Source organism: Eubalaena glacialis, chromosome 7 (genome assembly GCF_028564815.1).
Source record: "Eubalaena glacialis isolate mEubGla1 chromosome 7, mEubGla1.1.hap2.+ XY, whole genome shotgun sequence".
In the NCBI taxonomy this organism is placed as follows: domain Eukaryota; kingdom Metazoa; phylum Chordata; class Mammalia; order Artiodactyla; family Balaenidae; genus Eubalaena; species Eubalaena glacialis.
The window spans coordinates 74547716-74574560 of record NC_083722.1 but is presented as its reverse complement, the minus strand read 5'-3'; the positions used below and the strand labels follow the sequence as shown (position 1 = coordinate 74574560).

Genomic DNA, 26845 nt, shown 5'->3' with positions numbered 1-26845 from the left:
AATGGGGGTGGAGGGGGGTGGGGTAGAACCCTAGAGCTGGCAAATAAGCTTATGAAAAGATGCTCACGTCCTATGTCATCAGGGAAATACAAATTAAAATGAGATACCATTACATAGCTATTAGAATGTCCAAAATACTGAATACTGACATCAAATGCTGGTGAGGATGTGGAGCAATAGGAATTCTCATTCACTGCTGGTGGGAATGCAAAATGCTACAGCCACTCTGGAAGACAGTTTGGCAGTTTCTTACAAAACTAAACATACTCTTACCATGAAATCCAGGAACTGCACTCCTTAGTTTTACCCAAATAAATGGAAAACTTATGCCCATACAAAAACCTACACATGGATATATCCTATAAGCTTTATTCATAACTGCCAAAACTCAGAAGCAACTAAGTTGCCCTTTAGGTGAATGAATAAACAAACTGTGGTACATTCAGACAATAAAGTATTATTCAGAGCTTTAAAAAAAAGGAGCTATCAAAACACAAAAAGACATGGAGTAAACTTAAATCCATATTACTAAGTGAAAGAAGACAATTACTAGCAAGTGCATACTACTATGTGAAAGAAACCAATCTGCAAAAGCTACATACTGTATGATTCCAACTACATGAGATTCTGGAACAAACTATGGAGACAGTAAAAAGAAAATGGTAGCTAGAGGTTTGCAACCCAGCAACCATTGAGGAAAGGATGAACAGGTACAGCACAGAGGGTTTTTAGGGCAATGAAACAACTCTGCATGTACTATAATGGTTGATATACGTCATTATCAATTTGTCCAAACTCACAAATCTACAACACCAAGAGTGAACCCTCATGTAAACTATGGACTTTGAGTTGATAATGATGCATCAATGTTGTTTCACTGATTGTAATAAGTGTACCACAGTGGATGGTGAGGGAGGCTGTGGGTGTGGTGTTGGAGGTGGGATGCTCAATTTTTTTGTGAGCTTAAAACTGCTCTAAAAAACAAAGTCTATTTAAAAGGAGAAAAGAAAAAGTCCATTAATTTACTTTTTTAAAAAAGCAATATAGGGCTTCCCTGGTGGCATAGTGGTTAAGAATCCGCCTGCCAATGCAGGGGACACAGGTTCGAGCCCTGGTCCAGGAAGATCCCACATGCCGCAGAGCAACTAAGCCCGTGCGCCACAACTACTGAGCCTGCGTGCCTAGAGCCCGTGCTCCCCAACAAGAGAAGCCACCACAATAAGAAGCCTGTGCACCGCAACGAAAAGTGGCCCCTACTCGCCGTAACTAAATAAAGCCTGCGTGCAGCAACGAAGACCCAATGCAGCCAAAAATAAATAAATAAAAAGCAATATAGAGATCATTGGAGATACTAACCCTTCTCTTTTAACCTGTGTTTTCTACTTTTTCTACAGTAAAATGAGTAACAACCACACAGAAGAGTGGGTGAGGTGGTGAAGAACCACCCTAACTAACTTTGGAAAACAGTATTTTGACTATATACTCTCAGGCTAAAGACAAAAAGAACTGTACCCAAATACTGGACTCTAGTTTTTCACAGGGGGATGAATTAACAATCTGAAACTACTTTATGTATACTCTGGGATTGAGCAAATAAGTAAACATATTGTGGATAATGAAAGCCAGGATTTTTACTATTAGCAAAAAGAATTACAGATAAGGAATGAGGTAAAGCTAGAATGAACTCTGTGATATTGGATTGGAATTGGAATTTATAACATCATGAAATCATGGTTTTTAATATATATACACAGATAGATATAAAAATGCATATGTGTGTATACACCATATTTTTTAGTTCTAGTCACTACATAAAATAAGGGAGATGGGATGGTTCATCCTTACAGTAGAATTCTAACAAATGTGTAAGAAATGATGGAAATAGAAAATTGCCCTTAGACAAAAACCCACAGTAGTAACTTTACATGCAAGAGCTATCAACGGATGCTAAAATTATTAAGTGAAAAAGGCATGCTGAGAAATAGGATATTTATAATCTCAAAGTATGCCCTCACAAAATACTTATTAATTATAATTAATTAGTAAGTTAATTATACCTAAAACAGTAACTTTACAGTGGTGAAACCTGACAAACACCACCTTAACCAAGTGGTCTAAGTTAATATCATTAGTAATAGGACAAAACCATGTGCTACCTGATGATATATAAGGAAAGACACACATCACTCCTGGGATATTCTTGCCAAAAAATGCATAACCTGAATTTAATCACAAGGAAACAGACAAATCCAAACAGAGAAATGTCCTACAAAATAACTGCCAGTACTTTTCTAAAGTGTTGAGGCCATGAAAGACAAAGAAAGACTGAGGAGCTGTCACAGAGAATAAAATGAGATATCACAACTCAATACAACATATGATCCTGGCTTGCATACCAAACCAGAGAAACGACATTAGCGGACAACTGGCAAAATCTGAACAGTTATGTATATTAGATAATATTATATCTATGTTAACTTAATGATTATGAAATGTTGAAGAGTATTGGTATTCTTTCCACTACTTTGTACCCCCTTGAAAGACTGAGATTATTTCAAAATGAAAAGTTTTAAAAATTAAAAAATTTTAAAGTCTCACCCCACTAGACCATAAGGAGACATGTCCATTTTTTCATTAATAAATGTATACTACTTAGTCCAAGGTCTTACACATAGAAGTGCTCAGTATTCACCACGTTAACAAAAGTTAAAATGAGTTGTTTCTGATATATCCAACATGATTCCAGACAGACCAACCAGTTTTGCACAGGAGGGTATGTCCCATTTACAGTAAAAGGCTATTATATTAAGATAAAATATATGCATCTTTTACTTTGAGTTGAGTCTCTATAACTAGTTCAACATGCTGGCTCCAGTTATAAGGCTCTGTGAAACCTTCTTCCAAAATAAAGCCAAATGAAAAGATATTCATTTGGCTTCCAATATTTGATACACTATAACCAAGGGCTACGAAAATCAGCACCCGTATTTTAAATACTCCCTGGAAAACTGACATGTGAAATACAATCTTTTTAGGGAATTCTCAACTTGTTTCGTTTTTCTAGAAACCGCTGTCAAATGTGCGTGATCTGCTGACCCTCAAGCCCCATATCCAGCTGGTATGTCTGCTGGATAACAGAATATCTTAGTCATTGCTCAGACTGATTCCAAAAATCATCTTTGGGGAGTTCTCTGGTGGCCTAGTGGTTAGGATTTGGCGCTTTCACTGCCAAGCCCAGATTCAATCCCTGGTAGGGGAACTAAGATCCTGCAAGGTGCGTGGCATGGCCAAAACAAACCCCCCCCCCCAAAAAAAAACCCAAAAAACCCTTTGGTTCTTTAAAGAACTTATTCTGGGCAATATATCAAGTAGGTCTCATTCTGAAGCTCCTACCCCAAGGGCACAGGCTAGGCTTGTGACTGGCAGTCTGGAGGGTGGGCAGGAGCCATGTTTGCACTCTATCACTACACTCTTAACCCCACCCACCACTCCCCATTCTGTTAGGACCAGGAGGAAGGTAAAGAGAAAGGTGATTCATTAAAAGTCAACCCATGGCAAGTTGGGTCATCCTCTCTATGGCCATAACTCCCGTCCCCTTATACCAGGGTTTCTCAAACTTGGCACTGTTTAAATTTTGGGCCAGATAATTCACTACGGGGGCTGTCCTGTGTGTTGTAGGATGTTTAGCAGCATCCCTGGCCTCTACTCACTAGTGCCAGTAGTGACAACCGAAAATGTCTCTGGATATTGCCAAATGTCCAGTGGCTGGGGAGAGGAGAAAAGGATATCCAAACTGCCTTCCCCCAGCCCTCTCCCCACTGTTAAGAACCACAGTATTACAAAAAAACATGAGGCCAGTGGATGTAAGCTTGCTTCGCCTTTCCCCTGGCTGCTGTTGCTTCTTGGTCTAATGCTAGCTAGCACGCAAGTCCTTCTTTGTGTATCAGGCATCCAAATGCCAGCTCTCTCACGGGGGAAAACATTTGTTGGGTATTTTTTAAGCCCCACAAAAACCTTAAACGCACACTGTGCAGGAGTGGGAGATTTGAATCTGGTCCTATTTCCCATCCTCCAACCCCAACCCCCAACCTCAGCTCTGCCCAGCAGGGGACCGACCCTCTTGGGAGCGCTGACAAGATAGCTTAAGCCCTCATCACTTTCCAAAGCATCCACTCAACCCACCAGAAATTTACTTACTTTCCCCAACCAAAGAGTACCTCCAACCACCAAGGGAGGGGGTATGATGGGAAGACAAGTTAAATGATGCCTCTTCAAGAGAAGGAATCATTCAAAAATCTCTGCATTTGTTAAGACTCCCCCTCCCGGGTTTCTCTCCTGGCCCTTGCATCCCTCCACAAGGTGATTTAGCATCCTGAGCGAGGAACTGAGGCCTGAATCGCTTGGCGTTCTCCAGCTTCCGTAGGGCCATGGCTGTATGTGCTGTCGCTGTGTTTCTGTTTTTGTTTTTTTTTTAACTGGGTTTGGGGTTTGATTTTTATTTCTCTGGGGGCTTTATTTTTCTTGGCAAATACTAAAAATCTCATCAATGTAATTTCTGTGGTCTCTATTCAGCTTGGGTTTCATGTTTTAAAATAAACAAATTTTAAAAAACAAAAACAAAAAAAACCAAATGTGGTAAAATGTTAACATTTGGGGAATCTGGGTGCAAAGCACATAGGAAGTCTTTGTACTGTTTTTACAACTTTTCTTTAAGTCTGAAATCACTTTATGGTTGCACGACTTGGTAAATTTACTAAAAATCATTAAATTATATACTTAAAATGGGTGAATTTTATGATACTTAAATTATCATAATAATTTTTTTTCTTTAAGAAAAAAAAAAGAACCTCTGTGTCCCTCTGGTACTAGAGGTCAAAGATGACAGCTGCAGTGTCAATACTGCTGAAAAGGGCCTTCCCTGGTGTCACAGGGGTTGAGAATCTGCCTGTCAATGCAGGGGACATGGGTTCGATCCCTGGTCTGGGAAGATCCCACATACCGTGGAGCAACTAAGCCCATGCACCAGAACTACTGAGCCTGCGCTCTAGAGCCCGCGTGCCACAACTACTGAAGCCCTCACTCTTAGAGTCCGTGCTCTGTAACAAGAGAAGCCACCACAATGAGAAGCCAGCGCACCACAACAAAGAGTAGCCCCCCTCGTGCAGCAATGAAGACCCAACGCAGCCTCCCCCCAAAAAAAGAATTAAAAAAAAAAATACTGCCGAAAAGAAGCCTCTGAGAAAGATACAGGGAGGGAACCTCCCTCAGCAGTGATTTGGTCTTCTCTACCCACATTCCAGTTTTGAACTTTGGTTAACAACTCCAGGAAACCAGGAAAGTTCCATGTTGGTACCTACAAAGCATTCGGTTACAGGAATGTTGTCTCTTAAAAAAAAAAAAAAAAAAAGCCCAAGGATTTCCCAGTGGCACTTTCATTTTAAATCTATCAATACTTCAAAATAGTCCTTTCCTTTATTCCTTTTTTTCCTTCTTTTTTTTCTTTTTTTTGGCTGTGCCGCGAGGCTTGTGGGATCTTAGTTCCCCGACCAGGGATCGAACCCAAGTCCTCAGCAGTGAAATCGCTGAGTCCTAACCACTAGACAGCCAGGGAATTCCCCTTTCCTTTATTTCTAACTGTGTGGATACTAAAACAGAAAGCCCACTCTGTACTGAGCAGCTACTGTGTTGAGCAACTACTGTGCACAAGCTACGTGGCCACTTCAAATGTGGCTTGTTACCAATTCCATCCATCACCTTCCAGATATTTAGTTTAAATGTTCTTCTGTGGCATGTAGATACCATTAACAAAGAAATTCTTCAGACATTTTACGATCAAAGCTTTAAATCTCTAGCTTCCAGACAAACTGACATACCACCTTTTTTTCTGTAAGTGAATCTGTATTTTATTTTAGACCCGGATTCATTCCCGTCAGGCTGGGATCCTGAACTAAATTCCATGCTAAGTTTAAAGACTTTTTTTAAAACTTGAGATATAGTTCGCATACCATAAAATTCACTCTTTTATAGTACTTTGTACAATTCAGTGGGTTTTAGTCTATTCACAAGGTTGGTCAACCATCACCACCAACTAATACTAGAACATTTTTACCACCTCAGAAAGAGGCCCTATTACCCATTAGCAGTCACTCACTATTCCCTCTTGCTTTCCCCCTCTCTATAAGAACCTGGTAACCAATTATCTACTTTCTGTGATTGACCTCTTTTTCTTTTTATATTTTCCTTTGGAAACAGCGTTCATACAGATTAAATACAAATTTCACTTGGTCACAGACTTTGTTAAAATACGTATCATAGTATACAACATCAGCATTACTAATCTCACCATGAGAGATTAAAGATAATTATTTTTTAATATATTTATTTATTTATTTTTGGCTGCATCGGGTGTTCATTGCCGTGCACAGGCTTTCTCTAGCTGTGGCGAGCAGGGGCTATTCTTCGTTGTGGTGCCGGCTTCTCATTGCGGTTGCTTCTCTTGTTGTGGAGCACAGACTCTAGGCGCACGGGCTTCAGTAGCTGTGGCACGCGGGCTTGGTAGTTGTGGCTCGCGGGCTCTAGAGTGCAGGCTCAGTAGCTGTGGCGCACGGGCTTAGTTGCTCCATGGCATGTGGGATCTTCCCAGACCAGGGCTTGAACCCGTTTTCCCCTGCATTGGCAGGCGGATTCTTAACCACTGCGCCACCAGGGAAGTCCCAAAGATAATTATTAATCTAGATAAGCTTATCCATGATTATCAAAGTCATACCATCAGTACTCTTAACAAGAAATATGTACATATTATATATAATACATATTACATAGACACGTATTTATGTATCTAGCTCACATACAAATGAGCTAGAGGGTGGAATGACAACATCTGAACAATTAGCCCTGTGGAGAACGGAGACACAAAGACACATGATAACCTCCAAGTTCAACTTGAATGGAGAAGACACCCAATAAACATTCAATGCCACCTGTGGCCTAAGTGAATTCTGTGACAGAACTACCAGCAATGCTAGATTCAGAAACAAGGCTCTCCACCGTATGAGTGCTGGAATGGCCATGATCATCTGCCCTCACATGCCTGGATGCCTGTGCACTCATCCCTCAGACACTGTCAAGACAGGTGCTACCCAGCCTCTTTCACTTTCAGTCCAGACACCCCAAGTTTCATGGGAGAGACACTGTGCAACAGCACCACGTGAACTGGCTGTCAAAGATCTAGCTGCCACCCAAAGCACTGCCTCCACTTTTCAGGCATCTCTGAGTCCCAAGAGGTAGATGAGCAGCCAAGAAAAAGGAAGGCAACCAAGTAGAGTCCAGTGTTACAGAATCACCCTGTACTACTGAGTATATACCACATGCCAGCTGCCATACCAAGCACTTCACATACATTACATACTTTAATCTCACAATTGCTCTGAGGTTAGGTACTGTGATTATCCCTCAATTTTATAGATGAGGAAACTGAGCTTCAGAAGTTACAAAAGAGCTAGGAACTGATGAAGCTGGAATCTTAAACCTGTCTGTGCTCCTAACACTATACTGTCTGGAGGTATACAAAGTCATAAACCAAAGTTATAACCAAGACCACAAAGGGAACTGTGCCTTTGTATAACCCCTGAACTAGTTAATTAGAATTATACAAATTCTGCTTGTTTTTTTCAATAACTGTCTGTAATCAAGTTCCAAAATTAGCACTTTGCACAATCTCATTTTTATAAAAAGTCAAACATTGGGGCTTCCCTGGTGGCGCAGTGGTTGAGAGTCTGCCTGCCAATGCAGAGGACACGGGTTCGAGCCCTGGTCTGGGAAGATCCCACATGCCACGGAGCGACTAGGCCCGTGAGCCACAATTGCTGAGCCTGCGCGTCTGGAGCCTGTGCTCCGCAACAAGAGAGGCCGCGACAGTGAGAGGCCCGCACACCGCGATGAAGAGTGGCCCCCGCTTGCCGCAACTAGAGAAAGCCCTCGCACAGAAACGAAGACCCAACACAGCCATAAATAAATAAATAATTAAAAAAAAAAAAAAAAGTCAAACATTAACTAAAAATACAAGCTGGGGGCCTCCCTGGTGGCACAGTGGTTAAGAATCCACCTGCCAATGCAGGGGACACAGGTTCGAGCCCTGGTCTGGGAAGATCGCACATGTCACAGAGCAACTAAGTCCGCGCCCCACAACTACTGAGCCTGCGCTCTAGAGCTTGCAAGCCACAACTACTGAGCCCGAGTGCTGCAACTACTGAAGCATGCATGCCTAGAGCCCGTGCTCTGCAACAAGAGAAGCCACCGCAATGAGAAGCCCGCGCACCGCAACGAAGAGTAGCCCCGGCTTGCTGCAACTAAAGAAAGCCCGCGTGCAGCAATGAAGGCCCAACACAGCCAAAAATAAATTAATTAATAAATTTAAAAAAAATACAAGCTGAAAGAAATATGGCAACATCAAAGCACGAGGTTAAAATATACAGGCACATGTCCAATTTAGAACCAATTAGGAACTAAATTATTTCAATCCACAGAAATGAACCATGTGTAACAAAAATAATCATAAACCTCATCATAGGAGACACATTGGAAATTTCCCTTAAAACTGCCAAATGATAAATGTTTACTTTTCAAATTCAAGAAAACTAAACTGACTCCAGTTCAGAGTACCTTTTACAATTATTGGAAAAAATCTGAGAGAGTGGCTAGTTACGCCACTGGCTAGTTACCAGAGTTTAGGCTTTTAAGGTCACAGGCTAGATTCCCAGTGTGGTCTAACCATACTCCATGCCCCACATGGGGTATGTCTCTTGCACTTCCTCTTGAGAAAATTTAAGATTTGATCACTGAGGCAGGAGAAACACCTAGAGAGACCTGATAATCAGTCCCAATCAACAGGCTAAATAAGAAGTATCGTTGATGTAAAAATAATCCCCTGGACACTGCCACTAAATCCTTTTTTAACCATATACTCCATAAGGCCAAAACTGGAGCTGCTATAATTTAGGACTTTCTTGTCCAGTCAGATGAGAAGTTATGTGTTAATAACAAATAAACACTCAATGTTCACTGCGTGCCAGGCCCAGTTCTAATCACCTTACATGCATTAACTCATTTAATCCCTAGAAGTATGAGAGGACACTGAGACACAGAGATGTTATGTTATGCCACTTGCCCAAGTTACATAGTACAAGGTGACAGAGCTGAGAAGCAACCCCAAGCAGTCTGCCTCCAGAGTCCATGTATTTACCTACTGAGCTAGCTGGATGGAGATCAGAGTCCATATATTTAACTACTATGATATATTGCCTGGTGCCCAGCCAAGACTCAATCACTGGACAGGTAACCAAACTGCATAATCAGATCATCAATCCTTAAAATCATTTAAAAAAAATATTTTATTTATTTATTTATTTATTTGGTTGGTTGTGCCGGGTCTTAGTTGCAGCAGGCGGGCTCCTTAGTTGTGGCATGCAAACTCTTAGTTGCAGCATGCATGTGGGATCTAGTTCCCTGACCCAGTATTGAACCTGGGCCCCCGGCATTGGGAGCTCAGAGTCTCAACCACTGCGACACCAGGGAAGTCCCCCTTAAAATAATTTTTAATTCTCCAGAATACCCCAACTCTCCGGAAGAGTGAGAATCTTCAATAATTGTTGATTTACACACATTTTAGAATTCATTTTCCTTTCTGTTTCCCACCAATACCTCTACTGAGGGCACTCAGGAGAGGGTACTGAAATTGAAATTTCCAGAAAGAATGGCATGACTCAAGCCACAAGTTATACAGCTGAGCTCTGGCCAGGATGCCACATTCTCTTCAGTGAAGTAGTTTTAGGGTGAGGGTTTAGGCAACGCCACAGCCTTGCAGGAATTTATAAAGATTATTTTTTTTTGTTACTTGGAAAGCACACAATTCAAGTACTGAAATGTTTCATACAGTATTGCTAACAACTTAAATAAGATTCCAACAAACTGAGTCTCAGCTCATTTTTTCCATCATGGCCTCAACAAAGTCTTCCCATCCCCCAAAACATAAGCGTTCCCTATTCATCTCATTTTAACCACAAGGACAGATCCCATTTAAGATCTGGCTTCCTTCACATACCTTCAGAAATACCCTGGCCATCCTGGTATCTTCAAAAACTCAAACTCTCTTAAGTTTGTTGACACAAAAAAACACTATTTCATAAAACTTCATGTATTCTACAGTCTTCATCCCACATACTAGAAAAAGCCAGTGTCTGAAGGAATTTTCATGTTAGGTGATAACAGCATTCTTTTCCCTTGCACTTTATAAAGTCAGGCTGATTCTGTCATGTAGCCAAGTCATCTTTAGTTAAAGAAGGTCACTGATGCTAATAAAGTTGAGTAAAAACTCCAGAGAAATGAATTATTCTCCCAGAGCCCTTTTATAAGGGCACTTTAGTGACTATTTGGTCGAACAGAAATAGGCAACAAACATCATACCTGCAAATCTGAGAAAATAAAATGCTGCAGACCAAATGACAACAGTTTGAGAGAACTAGCACAACTGGGCAACCACTGAGAGATATTCTAACACAATGCTTCTTACTCCCCTCCCCAAGTCCCAGTGCAATGGCACACAAAGAGAAAGGAGATAATAGTCACTCTCAATCCCCAGGGACTTGGACAATAAAGAAAGCCAAGGGTATATGACACTGCTAGAAATACCTTTCCCAGGAAGGGATAGAATAAAAGGTTCTGCATCTCACAGTGTTTGCTGGCTTTCTACTTCTCCTAGACAGAGATGGTGAAGGTATGAGCTGACAGACCTCTGTAGGAAATTACTTTCCCAGACAGACAGCTGTTGGCTAAGTGATGCCCTGATGAGTCCCCTTGGCCACCATGCTCAGTACTGCTACAGAGCATCCTACTAGTTTGATGTCTCCATTAAGGCACTGGGAAAGGGCTAGAGGGGCCTTAGTTATCATCCTGAACAACCTCATTATGCACACATACCCCACAATATCTGACAAAGCAAGCTGGCAGAAACCTCCTTTATCCCCTTCCCCAGACTTACAAGTATCAGTCAATGATAAATAAAAGACATTTCACATCAAGAGTCAGGACAGTGAAGAGTTATAAAAATCTCAACCCAAAGCATTTCATAGAACCCTCCTCAGAAGCATATACACAGACTACTCAAAGGTGCTCTGTAGATGGTGACTCAGAATTCATACTAATTTGGTCTATAAGTAAAACTTGGAGGGAAGGAGAATGGATGAATAGACATCTTCCACAAACACTTGCACCTTACTCCAAGGAGTAAGGACTTCTTCCCTCACATTCTTATGTCTCTCATAAGATTTTAAACTGCTGTGTTATTGGGAGCTTGATCCACATCCATTTCCTTAAGGAAAATCCAGATATAAAAATTTTTTTCCCAGAATTATGATTGGAAATTACTTGACATGAAGAAGAGGAAGAGGAGGAGGAGGAGATGACTGTCTAATTTCAAATGCTTACTAGATATCAGATGCTATGCTAAGTGTTCTGTATACATTATGCACCAAGAGTCACTACTCAAATTCTATGTTATTCCTCAAGAAGTTTCCCTAACCACCTCATCTAAAACTGCCCTCATATGCATTCTCTCAATACCCTGCTTCATCATCTTTATAGCACTTAGCACTATCATATATTATTTTAAATTTGTCTACTTGCTTATGCTCTGACTTCTATCACTAAAACAGAAGTTATATAATCTGTCTCATTTACTGCAGCATCTCCAGCATCCAGAAAGGTGCCTAGTACACAGCAGGCACTCATGAATGCATGATCTCGTTTAATCCACTCCAGGGTCCCATGAGGTACTGGTAACAGAGGGAACTGAGGCCAAGGGAGGTTAAGAAATTTGCCAGAGACAACCCAGCTAGGAAGTAACATCTGACTATAGAACCTACACTCCTCTTTTCTATGCTATACTACCTAATTACAAAAATCCCCCTGAATATTCCATTCTCAAAATTTTTCTCATCAGAATGATTTGTACACATCTGAGCTGTGGTAAAGGTTATTAAAAGAATATTGACTGGATCATGAAGTCTATGCAGTTCAGCGAGAGGATTCTATTGCATGGCAGTGTTAGCAGTGTGACCTCTGTCCCATGGCTAGGGGAAGAATAAAAATCTAGGAAATGGGGTTGACTGAATAAGGGTATGGTGATGCCTTATTAAGAAATAACTCCAGTGAATACTGAAAATGTTATCAGACAGAATTTGGAGTTTATCTGAGAGAACACTCTATGGAATCCGTGAGTACCACATAATCTCTGTCACCTTTCTTAGTATGAGATTATAAGGTCCTAGAAGACAGAGGCTGTCTCTTACTTGCTCTCCTGCACAGAGTGACATATGGTACCCTATGCAAGAGCATGGTTACCCGTCAAAACATTCTATTTCACATCTAGAAAAATTCTGGCCTTGCTCCTGCTTTATTCTGGTGTCCCATTCACTGGGCAAAGGTCATTCATGAGGGATCTGGGAGTCCTAAGAGTGTTCAAAGAATGGGTGGGAAGGGTTGGGGGAGATATGTCTATAGGCCACACCCCCTTGACACTGCTTGTGTAAATGAACATTTTTCCAGATGTACCTCTAACAGAAATCCAGCATAAGGATAATCCTTATTTTTAAAGAAGGCTGCCCTAGTTCTATTTGACATTACTCTTTAGGAGGCTGGATACTTTAGATAGGATTTTTTGGGGGATAGAAGGAAGAGGCAGTTAAGACACAATATGGTTGTTTTTAAGATTAAATAGCTCTGATAAAAAGCAACATCCCTCTAGGAGAAACACACAGTTGGGAGAATGGTACAAAAGAAATGGCATCTGCCATGGCTCCCCATTTATGTTTCTACCACTCACAATATTCTTTAGTACAGTGGCAAAGGATTTAAAGATTACTCACTGATAAAGACAAGATGCTTATGAATTAAATGAATGTTCTCAAATTAGGACAGATTGTTAGAATGGAATCAACCATAAGCATACAGACTAGGACTTTTATTCCTCTCTCCAAATATTGGCAGATAGCATTTTCTGACACATAATTAGTATCTATTAAATGACTGACTCAATGATGGACACTGAACAAATCAGGCAACAAGAATTCTGTCAAGGGGATATGGTCCTAATGCAGTCATTTTCTGAGGATCTAACAGTATTTATACTACTAACAATAGGAATGGATATGTCAAGTTTCCTCTAATTACTTCTTGATCCCAGAGGATTTAGAGCATGTCATCTCCATTGCCATAAAGGGGGAACATGGTCAAAGAAGGGAAAAAGTTAAGTGTGATGAGCCATGCTGAATGGAACAAAGCTGATGAAAGGGCATTAGGCTATGAAAGAGGAACAGTTCTCATGCAATACTACTCTTCTCTGGCAGAGCCTTCTTTTAAGATTCTGGGTGCATCGCAATCACAATGTTAAGCACAGGCAGTGGGTACATAAAAATCAAACTGTATCACTAAGCTTCTTTCTCCCACTTTACAGATGGAGGAACTAACACACCACAAAGAAAACAACTTTCCCCAAGGAAACACGATGACAAGGATTCTATCCATTTCATAATTCCTCCCAAAACTACCAGGCAGCGTTCAATTAAAGACCCAGATGACAGTTCTAGGTGGCAAGCTAAATACATCTAGGTGTTTCAAACATAAGGTGAGTACAGATTCAGATTCACCAGCTCTGACTATATGCAGCTAAGAACTTGAGTACGAAACCCCAATTTGCAAAGAACAATGATGAATGCAAAAGACCCCAACAATCAACAACTAACTCTCTTCTCCCCATTGGCCCTCTTCCACAAGTAGCACATGCAGGCAGGACCTGAGTGCCACAGGAATTGCCATCAGTGGTCTTCACCCTAGGTCTGGGTGTAAGTACTGACCTAGAATTCCTGTGCCAGGAAGTTCCTTCAGATCACAGAGAGGCAAGGATCATTCTTTGCATCTGGATCCCAAGCTCAGTCACATTCCAAAGGGAAGCACTCCAGACCTGTCATTTTTTTCCATCTACTGTCCTTGGAATATGGTGCAACTACAACTGAATGCTATTTTTTAAAATACACTCTGTGCCCATTAACTCTTCTAGAGAAATCTTCCCAGCTTCTTTTAAAGTTTCTCCTGGTTGGAATGTGGTATGCTCCAAATACAGATTTCTGGTACCTTTCCAAAGTTTAACCATTTGAAGCCCTCCCTCCCCATACATAAAAAATATATCCTTCCAGCATCATTTGACCGAAGTATAAAGCAACCTGGTTGGCCTCCATGCATCCGATGGCATCTTCCAAGAGTGAAAACTCCACGCAGACATAGCCATAGTCGTAACCTGGGGACAGCATTTAAATACAGACGGGAGTGGTGTTAGTGCCTTGAAAACACAAAAGACACACTTAAATCCCCTGTTTCTGAACCCCTTAAACACAAGCCCTCCCCGTAGCCCCCCCCTCCCCTGTACTAGGCAAAGCTGCTACCCCAAACAGAAAAAAGTACTGAAGGAAAGTCTGGATGTTTCTGGATTTAGAAAGTCATTCCAAAATGGCCTTTTCTATTAACCAAGAAGATTCTTTGCCCTCTTTAGCACTGATGATCTGGTGAGGGTGCCCCAGAATTGGTTAATCCCACAGGAAGTTCAAAGGGGGACCCGAAACATTTTAACCACAGGCTGAGTCTTCTGGAAAAACAAGGTCAACAAGAACAGGAAAGTATCTGGAAAAAAAAATGTATCCCGAGAGAGGAAGGAGAAGCAATTATCTCAAAGCTATGCTAATAGCCACCACTTATCAAGCAGAAACCACCTTCAAAGACAGAAGTGCTGACAGACTGAGGCAACTATATACCACAGGAAGCTTCTGGTTGGCAGGGGACAGACCATTATCAGGTCTCCTCTTTTTTTCCTTGTTTCAACTCAAGTCATAAGCCAGCTAAAATCTTTATAAAAGGAAGAAGGTGTAAAAGCATAAGTAAGTACAAATGGCTGGGTCCAAAACTGTGCTTATGCACAAAGTTGGGGTAGGCTGGGGGAGAGACAGGAATTGTTAGCAATCAGTACAATGTTCAAGAATTGTATGTACCATCAGAGTACAAAACACCCTTCACCATTTTCCTGAGCAAGTGTCATTTGTGACTCTCGTGACCCATGAGATGGGAAGTCATGGGATTTACAAGCTGATAAACTCTAACACTAACCCCATCCTATAATTTCCTTGATACTGCCACCATATGACTACAAAAATACACTTATTAAAGCAATGCTCCACAAGTGGCTTCCATGTTTCCTCCACTGCCTCACAGGATAAAGAAGTTCATCTTTAGGAGCGACACTGTGCAGATGGAACACCAAGAAAAAGATGTGATTTGTTCAAATAAGAAATAAAATTCAGGGGCTTCCCTGGTGGTGCAGTGGTTAAGAATCCGCCTGCCAATGCAGGGGACATGGGTTCGATCCCTGGCCCGGGAAGATCCCACATGCCGCAGAGCAGCTAAGCCCGTGTGCCAGAACTACTGAGCCTGAGCTCTAGAGCCCGTGCTCTGCAACAAGAGAAGCCACGACAATGAGAAGCCTGCGCACCGCAATGAAGAGTAGCCCCCACTCGCCACAACAAGAGAAAGCCCGTGTGCAGCAATGAAGACCCAACACAGCCAAAAATTTTTTTAAAAACACAAATAAATAAATTTATTTAAAAAAAAAAAAAGAAATAAAACTCAGGGAAAGAGAAACCACACAAAACCTAGGTCAATTTTGAGCACAAAGTATATATAATAACAGAAAACTGGTATCATTGAATCAAGGTAATAAAGGCCAAAAAAAGAAAAAAAAAAAAGGAAAAGGAAAAGGAAAACAACAAAAAAAAAGCTAGGGCAAGAGAAAATATAACTTAAAAACAGACCAAACTTGGTGAAATGGGTTGGATCCCTTGTCACATGGAATGAATGGCCTGAAATGTTTTATTATGATATAGGTAAGGCTTTAGATCTGTTACATACTCCAAGTTCATTACGAAATGTTACAATGGTATAATTTGATTCTTCCTTTGAATTTTAGGAAATGACCGGGAAGAAAAGAAAGCTACTAGAAATCTCAGCACCACCTTAGGTGGACAGAGACTTTGTACCTGATTTCACAGCTTTGACCAACACAGATTAGAACTAACCCCTGGAATCTCTATTTAAACTTACCACAACAAAATCAGTCTTCTCTGATTAGTAACTATTTGGAGAAATGAAACTACTTTAGAGAAACAGTATATGCATTTGTATATACCCTATTAACAGCAGAAATTGTTTTGTTACATATTTCCTTTCAAGTGGATTTTCTTGATTCAACTCAGTGAACATCTCATACGTAAAACATTCTGCATTTTGTAAAGGGCTCTGAGTGTTCTTGGGAAACACTGCAGAAGAGCAGAAGCAACTAAAGTTCCTTTTATCACCAAGTATCTACTGTAAACATTCAAATGCATGTCCACAATCAGAAAGGGGCAGCCACGGAACAAGCAGATATACTCTCAAGTGTGTTGATTACCTCTACAGAACACTGTCAAAGGAGCGTCCAGGTGTGTGGAAAGCAAACCCTCTCCATAGCTGCCAAAATGAAAAACACAGGGAACCAACACCAAATTGGCAAAGCCCTGAGTTTCCTTTCTGTTCTTAAAGAAGTAACTATTGTTACAGAATCTATGTGCAGAAAAAGAAAGGATTCATGGCAACATTCATACTTTGCTAAAGAACAAACAGACTTTGATACTAATGTCACTGCAAAGGAAAAGATACTAGAGGAGACATAATGAGCATCTAGAGGAGATATAATGAGCATCTAATAGCATCTCTATACAATCCTGAGATACTATATGTTGACAATGTACTTCAGATATAATATTTAAATTTATAAGCCCAACATTCAACTTCTTCTGCCTGAAACTTTAGCTATCAAACAAAAACAGAAATTTAAAGTTTAGGGAATTCCCTGGCGATCCAGTGGTTATGACTCGGTGCTCTCACTGCTGGCGTCCAGGTTTGATCCCTGGTCAGGGAACTAAGATGCCGCAAACGATGCAGTGTGGCCAGAAAAAGCAAAAAAGTTTAACTATAATACCTAAAATTTTAAAAATAAATAATTAAAAAGTACCCAATCTTGATCCAAAGCATTTTGTGTGTCCAAGACTCAGAGTTTCACTATAAGGATTTTCATAAATTGCCAAAACGGGTGATGATACCAAGTAATATTTACAAAGCACTTGTAGGTGCAAGACTGTATTCTAAATATTTTACATATAGTTAATCCTCACATGACTATCCTATAAGGTAAATATTATTAACCTCATTTTACCCATCATGGGGAAGCAGTCAAAGAAAGAACAAGTAATTTGTTCAAAATCACTTCAATGGTAAGTAGCAATACCTGGCTTCAAACCCAGTCAGTCCAGATTCAAATTGATGTTATTAACCACTACACTGTATAAATTAATCTGATTTCCAACCTCCACGGAGCCCAATCACAGAAAGGATCCCACATGCCTGAGCACAGATAAGACTATGTCTATAGTTAAGAAATATTGAAATCTGAGCACAACAGTTATTTTTATTCTAAAATATCTATGGCAGAACCATTGTGAGTGGGCCTGACTGTGCAAGTTAGAAAGCATTCACTTTCATGGATTGAATATACTGGCTATCAAAATTCTTCTGAAAAGACAAAAACCCAAAAGTCTTGTTGTAAATGATGGCTATAAAAATTACAATATGATAAGATACTTGATATAGTATATTGAATATAGTATATTTTAAAAACTTTAAAATTGAGAACAATTATATAAAATGTGTATAGGAAAAAGGACTAGAATTAAATACAATGAAGTTGCATCTAATTCAGAGGTTAGAGACAAAAGTCAGCATATGAGATGAAAACCGTGCATTTTCAATATCATACTTGAACACCCCAAGGTGAAGAACAACATACCATCTCTCAATATAGGTTAAGTCCAACACTGCCAGTTTTTCCTCCAGCGTCGCAACAGATCACTTTTCTTTTGGCTGACACCAGATGAAGAGGTTGGCTTGCATTTAAGGGCCATAATGTATGAAAAATATATCACTTTAAATAACAGAATCACAGCCAGCATAGTGAATGCTCATCCTCAGAGAAAACTGGAGAGACCACCTGAAGCCATAGCCGAGTCACACCCCCAACTCTCATGCTCACTCCATGAGAGGGAAAATGGGGTGTGGGGTAGGGGAGAGGAGTTGAGCAAGCACAGGTGAATATACAGAAATCTGAAAATGATGTAATGTGACACAACTGTAAACAAAAATGATTACAGTGGTTGTATTGAGATAATTGGAATTTTTTTCCTTTAGTTCTCAAATGTAATTTTATAATTCACAGAAAAAGTTCTAGTAGACACAGAAGATGTTCCACTCAGAGACCTAAATGTTCTGAAGACTACCAACCAACCTTGCATTCAGAATTGCTAGGAACCATCTGGAATCATCAAGATGGTAAACTCAGTGTTAACAGTCCCACAGACAGATTCTCACCTAAAAAGAGTAATAAAAAAGTCTCTTTTATTACCTTTTTCTTCCATCATCACATGCTGGGAAGAAACCTGGTGGGCTGATGGGTCTTTGTGGCTTATTTGTATGACTACTAAAAAGCATATCTTACTCCATTTTCTAACCTAAATGTATAGATTTCTCATAGAAATGTGAATGCTCCTTATACTTTTTTTTGCAGTTGAGAAGGATGAGAACAAGGCCAAGGAAGGAAATCTATAAAGGTAATATTAAATTTTCAATTCTTCTCCATCTTCATTAACCATGTGGTTGCCTGTTCCCCAAAAAAGTATCTGTGATAATAGCTAACCAGGTGCTTAGGGGAAAACAAGGTACAGAAAACAAAGCCCTGATAAATAATATCCAATCCCAGAACTAATTCTTTAGTCTCTGTCCCTAGAAAAGCTGACTCAGTGATGCTGACAAACACGGCCCTTGATCATTCAAGCCAACTGTTAGTCTATACACCAAGCCCAGTTTTCATAACAGTTATACACCAAGATTTTTATTTAGGCAAATGAGATGAGCAGCCCTATATTCAAACTGACCAAGAAAAACCCAACTAAACATAAACAAGTCCAGTTGAATTTCCCATTAGGAGAGTACTGGTTGACTTTGAAAAAGGCCAAAATATACATACCAACTATGAAATGTAAAAAAGAATCAGGATTTTATTTTAAAGGACATAGGCAGAGGGAAAAATTAATTTTTTTAATTTTATTGGGTATCTTTGAGGAAAAAGAAAACACAGGGATTTTTCCCTTTAAACAAGGAGTAATATTTCTGTGGAAACAAAGCATTATGAATATAAAAAGCACCATGAAAAATATTAATAGAGATTCAAGAGGGCTTAGTTCTATCGGTCTTGTTTTCCTAATTCCATTTCACTGGGAATATAGGTGTTTAGAAGAAAAGTAAAATATTATCAGGTTAGAGATTTTAACAAAAGTCAAACAGAACTGATCCAGGTATCTGAATTCCCATCAATGGAAATAACATGACAAAGGAGGCCTGTGTGAAAGATTTCCAACAGATACTTTGCTATGTTAAAACCTCAAATGAGTATGTACCTGCAGCTTTCATTAGGAAAATTAGGAAAATATCTGACTTACATGTCAAAATACCATCTGGGAAGAATGAAACTGGCCTATATGAAATCATCACTTTGACATCTTATAAGCACTTTCAATTCTCTCTCCTTCAACTATGCATATAAGGATTGCTGGTTTATAATAAAACAGATGAAACTACGAAGATATGCACTGATGATTACTTGTTAAATATTTGAAAACTGCATATGGTTCTATTTTATCTAGCTTTCCATCTGCACCTGCTGGTTATTTTTTTTAAATATTTTTTTTGGTTTGTATTTTCAAGTAGTTTTCAAAATCCAAAATTAATCTTAGGGTCACTTCATTCTGATGATGGTTCTCGGGCCCAGATTAACATTTGTTAGGAAATTCTCACCCTTATTCAACTCATTTCAATTCCACTGACATTTACAACGCTATGTGAGCACAGAGGAGGGGAGTGTCCTAGCCCTCAGAGAGCTTAGTCTAATGGAAGAGTTGTGACAAGTAGATAAGCATAGACCATCTCAAAATGCTATGTAAGTCAAAAAAGGGAACATTTATTTTTTTTTTCTGAACTATAATTGACAAATAATATTGTATTACTTTTAGGATACAACATGATGATTTGATATATGTATATACGGCAAAATGATTACCACAATAAGTTTAGTTAACATCCATCACCAGACACAGTTACGATTTGTTTTCCTTGTGGTGGGAACTTTAAAGATCAACTCTTACTGCAACCTTCAAATATCCAACACAGTACTGTTAACTATAGTCACAACCCTGTATATTAAATCCCCAGGACTTTTTTAAAATCTGGGAACAACTACTCTTTTTAGAGCCAATGATCTAGTTCAATTTTTGTTCACTTGAAAACAACCAAAAAAACCTACAGAGCAACCACCAGAAATAAGATCTGAGTCTTTCCCCCCAGCTAAGAACACTCCAACCTGACAGGAAAGATGGTACAGGAGTGGCAAAAAGGATCACCCAAGAGAGGAGTAGCATCAATGCTGAAGCAAACTGCCCATGCAGAGAGATGATCCCAGAACAATAGAGGTCCCAGACTAAGTGGGGGAGGGGGATATTTTCATTTCTGTACACCCAACACTAGCATAATACCCGGCACGCAGTGGCGCTCAGTCAATGTCACATCACTTGTAATGAGTATCTTCACTGGAGCAACACACAAGAAAGTAACTTCTACAGTTATGCACATAGGCAAGAAGCTACAGCTAATTCACCATGTGCCCTCAGGCAAGCCACTTCTCTCTGGGCCTGGGTTATCTCATATGCCAAGTAGCAATGATGGTAACTCCTTTGCAGGGTGGTTTCAGGGGTGCATGAGATAATACATTGCAGTACCCCTGTGCTTCTATTACAAAGCACTCTCAGGGACTAAAGATGAGACAGCTGCCCCTGTGTTGCTGCTAAAATTTTAGCACTGATGAATTTCCTCACTGATTTCTAGTGTATACTAAAAACATATCTGATTTTCCCATAGGTCACAAAGCTATTTTCATTTTGACTGGGAAAGAAAGTATGGCCCATAAACATTTTTTCCCCACTGCCTTGGGTCTTAGTACAAAAAGGACAATTCACCAATGTTCTAAGGGGCTCTGGGAAGGTTCTACAAAGATAATGGCTTCTGAGCTGCAAGTTGTTCAAGATGACAGCAGATCACACTAGCCTAGCCACTCAACTATTCCAGAAGTGAACTAGCATCTAGAGAAGAGTTAGCAGGCAGATGGCATTCTGTGAGACTCATGCTGACCAGACCATGAGCCTAGGTCATCTATGCCCTGTAATAGAGAACAGAAGTCCAACAAAAGGTAGCAGGTACCAACCAGATACAGCTTTAGGATCCCCATCTGTGGTATCATAGAGAGATATTTGGTCTTTGCTCCAGTTTCCTGACACAGAGCTCCTAAAACTCTTGGAATTTCCTGAGTGATAAGAGCGATGAGTCTTTTGTTTTAATGAGACAACTCCTGGTGGGCTCCTAGATAGTTCCAGGATGGGGTCTGGTCATCAGAAAAACCAAGACTTGATTAAAAGCTTGGAACTTTCAGCCTCATACCCTAACTTCCAGGGAGGGGAAAGGGGCTGGAGATTGAGTCAATCACCAATGGCCAATGAGGTAATCAATAATGCCTACATAATGGAACCGCCATAAAAACTTCTAAATCATGGGATTTGTAAAGCTTCCAGGTTGGTGAACATATCCACATTCCAGGAGGGTGATGCACCCTAACTCCATGGGACAGAGGCTTTTACGCTTGGAACCCTTCCAGACCTAAGTACCTATCTACCTCTTCACCTGGTCCTGTATAATAAACTGATTAAGTGTTTCCCTGAGTCTTGTGAGCCATTCTAGCAAATTATCAAATCTGAAGGGGGTGGGGGATTGTGAGACCCTCCAACAGATGTATGGGTAACCTGGGGATCTGATACTTGTGAATGGCATCTGAAGTAAAGGCAGTGTTGTGGGACTAAGCCCTTAAACCTGTGGAGTCTGATGCTAACTCTGGGTAGTTAGTGTCAGAACTGAAATGAATTATAGGACACCCACTTAGTGCCAGAATTGGTTGGTGTCAGGAGGAAAAAAAATCTCTCACCATCTCTCTGCCTATATGACACAGAGGCATACACCGCTTTCTGCTGACATCACTCCAGAACATGTTCAGACCTCCATTTCTCAATTTACATGAAGTTTGTCGCCCCCACCCCCACCACCCCATGCCAAGCTCAACTGCAAACACCACTGTAATCAGCTAACTTACTGACAGCACTTGTCCTCCATACAGTCATTTTAAAATACAGGACTATTCTTTTTTTTTTTTTTTTTTTTTTAGGACTATTCTTGACAAAGATTTACCAAAACCTTTCATCAGATATGCTTGTACATTGTCAAACATACTCATTGTCTGATAAACAAGGTGAGCACTTTCTAGGACTTGATATTAATCTGAAAGCTAAAATGAAAAATTTTCTAAAAAATATAGAATTTTAAATTACTTACAATTATACAAACAGAACACTCTACTCCCTCAACATAACACCACTGCATAGTTTTAGAAATTAAAATTAAGTCTGTCAGAATTTTTGACAAAAATTTCTTGAGAGGATCTACTCATCCAATATTTTATTTCCAAAGTTAGCACATACATGTTAACTAATGTTAACTAATACTTTCAGGTTGAAGAAACATATCCCAATACTTACACAAATATTATTTAACCACCAATTCACACATAACCTCACACATTGCTACCAGGAATTTTTGTAGCTTGGAGTGTGAGATAAGACAACAGGACTAATATTTTCTTCTTTGATCTGAAGACAAGCAAAGGCAGGAAATCATTTAATTTGTGACACAAATTCAATTGCTAGGCTATTAGGGAAAAACTAATGAAGCTTAAGCTTCATTTATTAAGCAATGATTTTCCTACCCTGTCAGGGACATTTGATTCATTTTTTAAAATGATGTTATCTAAACAACAAGGTCCTACTGTATAGCACCGGGGACTATATTCAATACCTTTGATAAACCATCATGGAAAAGAATATAAAAAAAGAATGTCTACATGTATATAACTGAGTCACTGCGCTGTACAGCAGAGACTGGCACAACATTGTAAATCAACTATACTTCAATTAAAAAATAAATAAATAAAATTAAAATCAAAATGATCTTATCTAGTCACTTTCCCTCACCAGAGCTATGAAGTACTATTCCACAGCCCCCACCCCAACTCCTGTACCATGGGATTTTCTAACATGTATCTGACGATTGTGACAACCAACATTCATTTCTGATAAATGCAAAAGCACTGGTGGGCATTCAAATAAACACAAAAGGAATTTTTTGTCTTGTTTTACTTTGTTTTTCCTGTTCCCCCTGCCCCTAAAACAACTGAATGAACCATGAAAGATATAAACCAAGCCAATGAATATCTTTTTTTTTCTCTTTCCAGTCCAAATGTAGTTTTTAAAATCGTGGTCAAAACAAAAACAAAAAACAGTAGGCCCCACAAAACCAAAAGAGGGAATACCACAACAAAACTAACATTCTTTCAACAGAGTCAGGACTAAGTTCTACAAATGAAATATTACCATTTCCCCTATCCTGGTTCCTAAGGTACATTTTGAGGTGGTTTGGAAGTCACGTTTCAGACCACTCTAAACATCTCAAAGTGCTCCAGATCATTTAAAAACTCCCCTGAAGGGGGCTTCCCTGGTGGCACAGTGGTTGAGAATCTGCCTGCCAATGCAGGGGACACGGGTTCGAGCCCTGGTCTGGGAGGATCCCACATGCCGTGGAGCAACTGGGCCCGTGAGCCACAACTACTGAGCCTGCACGTCTGGAGCCTGTGCTCCGCAACAAGAGAGGCCATGATGGTGAGAGGCCTGCGCACCGCAATGAAGAGTGGCCCCCGCTCGCCACAAATAGAGAAAGCCCTCACACAGAAACGAAGACCCAACACAGCCAAAAATAAATAAATAAACAAATAAATTTATTAAAAAAAAAAAAACAACTCCCCTGAAGGCAAAGCAGCCCTCTTTTAGTAAGGAGAAATAGTAGAGAAACTTCCCTAATACTGAGACTGAAATAACCAAGACCTTCAAGGCCTCCAAAGGTCTCCTATGTAGAAAACAGCTTCTCTCTGAGAATTTACAAATTCTTACAACCCAATTACATTTTTAGAGGTTGAAAATATTCTTTTTAAAAAATATGCATTGGAACAGAGGTACAATGAGCCTTCCAGAAAGCACACAAAAAAGGTCCATCTGTATGCATTTTTCTCTACTTCTTGTCTGATCATTTCCTATAATACCGATGAAAAGTCTTGATTTATTTTACTTCTCTGAAACTCAGGGGACATCACTTTATTTGCTGATCTCTCTGACCAGTGATTACCTTCAAGCATTCACCTAGGTGTTATTCTCTTTTAATCCTGTTGCCTCTAAAAGCTGTCAACCAATTTTCAAGAAGGCTTATTTTTTAAAATTGAGATGTAATTCACATACCATAAAATGCAGTAGTATATTCACAAAGTAGTGTAATTCAGTAGTGTACAATTCAGTAGTATATTCACAAAGTAGTGTAACCATTACCACCAGATAGTTCCTAAGAGGCTTGTATTTAACTTAGATAGAAGACCTAAGTGATAACCTAAGTAAGAAACATGGAAGTAGGGGAAAATTGCTTTAATTTACATTCTGAGGGTAGAGAATGTAAGCTAGAAAGGGTGAGCACAAATCAGATGTTCTGCAAGGGGAAAGTTAAAGGAAGAAGCCAATGTACTTTAAATCCCATAAATAGTTTTTATGGATGGCCTCTATCTGCTTCCCATTGAAGGTAACTGTATAAATGACTTTTCCTCCCTGGACTGAAGCTGGGACTCAAGCAGGCTCCTGCACTATGCAGGCTGATTAATGACTCTTTTCTTCTTGCTACTCCATCAGAGGGAACTCTTCAGTGAATTATTCTAACTACCAAAAGGCACAGGAAGCCCCATACAGCCTTATACAAACTAAGATTCAGACAAAGCCACCTAAGCATTTGACCAAAAAGACAAGTGAGGACTATAGAAGCCAGAAGCAATTCTACCTAAAGAAGAGTGAGGAACTCAGAAAGGCAGTGAACCGACACGGGGCTATAAACAGTTCAAACACCTTCTGCATTTCAGAGAGGCAAACTCCATCTCAGCCAAATAGTTCTAGGGAAGAGAATATAACCTGCCAATTAAGGCATCTGCTCATCACTGTCATGCTATACTGTCACCTGTCTGTTCTACCTCCAGATGTCCTGTGTGGTTTAGATAGAGACCTCCAATGCTACATAGTCTACCAACCAAAAACTGCCAAGCTGGTGGTCCTTGCTTCTGAATAAAGTGATGCCTTGGGCTGCGAAGGATGTCCCATTCTCAGATCCAGATTAAGACTCTACACCCAGGACTTCCCTCGTGGCGCAGTGGTTAAGAATCTGCCTGCCAACGCAGGAGACACAGGTTTGAGCCCTGGTATAGGAAGAAGATTCCACATGCTACAGAGCAACTAAGCCCATGCATCACAACTACTGAGCCTGCGCTCTAGAGCCCGTGAGCCACAACTACTGACCTGCGTGCCTAGAGCCCGTGCTCCGCAACAAGAGAAGCCACTGCGATGAGAAGCCTGCGCACCACAACAAAGAGTAGCCCCTGCTCGCTGCAACTACAGAAAGCCCGCGTGCAGCAACGAAGACCCAACACAGCCATAAATCAATCAATCAATCAATCAATCAATTAATACCATATTAAAAAAAAAAGACTCGACACCCAAAAGCCCCAAGGAAAGGTAGCATGCAGGGAGCCCAATAACAAAGTCAATAAAAATATTAAAACTTCCCTACCAGGGCTGCAAACTACCACTAACCATCCTTGCTAACTTAAGGGGTTTTAATAAGGAAGCTTAAATTGAAGAATAAGCCAGCTCCCAGAATAGAAAATGAGTTTCATCTTGATAAGTGTTAGGAAAGTTAACTACCCCAAAGAAAAAGATTAAGTAAAACCAGAAATTCTTAAATAAATAAATACATTTTATAAAAAAAAACAAACAAACCAGAAATTCTAAAGTCTTGCTTTCCAAAACAGTACTGGGATTCTACTTTAAAGTCAGCAACAAACCCTCAAAAGTACCCACACCTGACCAAGCCCTGAAAACATACTTATATCCTCTTAGGCTACCCCTCCCCTTACTAGCTGACAGACCTAAACTCAAACTTCCCTTAGTCACTAAACCTTAGTGCCTTACTGCTCCTATAAAGTCTACAGGGACCTCAAGCTATCATTCCCAATAGTCCAGTGAGCCCCTATTCTGCAGTAAGTAACACACCACCTAATGAGGTTCAGAATACATCATCATCAGAGACAACTCGCTCATGTCTCTGCTTATGGTACTTAGCCAAGTTGTCCATTTCCAGAGTCTACACCAAGGTAATCTCTCAGGAGAGGTAATCCCTTAAAGTGAGGGTAAGAGTCACAAAACATCCATATTCTCTAACAGGACCTTCTACTCAAAGTCTTTGGGGTGGGAAACATTAAAAATGAAATAAACAAGACCAATCCCCAGGTAATGCCAAGGATGACTAAAATTAACCCTAGTTCCAGCACCTCTCCCCAGTTCACCTGATCCCTCTAGGACCGCATCACAGG

General features: G+C 40.1%; 1 protein-coding gene across 3 annotated transcripts in view; it reads right to left on the bottom strand.

The window, feature by feature from the left end:
* The window catches only part of RBM6 (RNA binding motif protein 6), a 105286-nt gene that overhangs the window by 44461 nt on the left and 33980 nt on the right, over positions 1-26845 (bottom strand). The window contains exon 6 of one of the 3 annotated variants that reach the window (XM_061196842.1): positions 14274-14347. The exons of the other annotated variants lie outside the window; for them this stretch is intronic. Coding sequence (XP_061052825.1) covers positions 14274-14347 — 74 coding nt within the window. The remainder of the gene's footprint in view (positions 1-14273; positions 14348-26845) is intronic. 3 annotated transcript variants of the gene reach the window in all.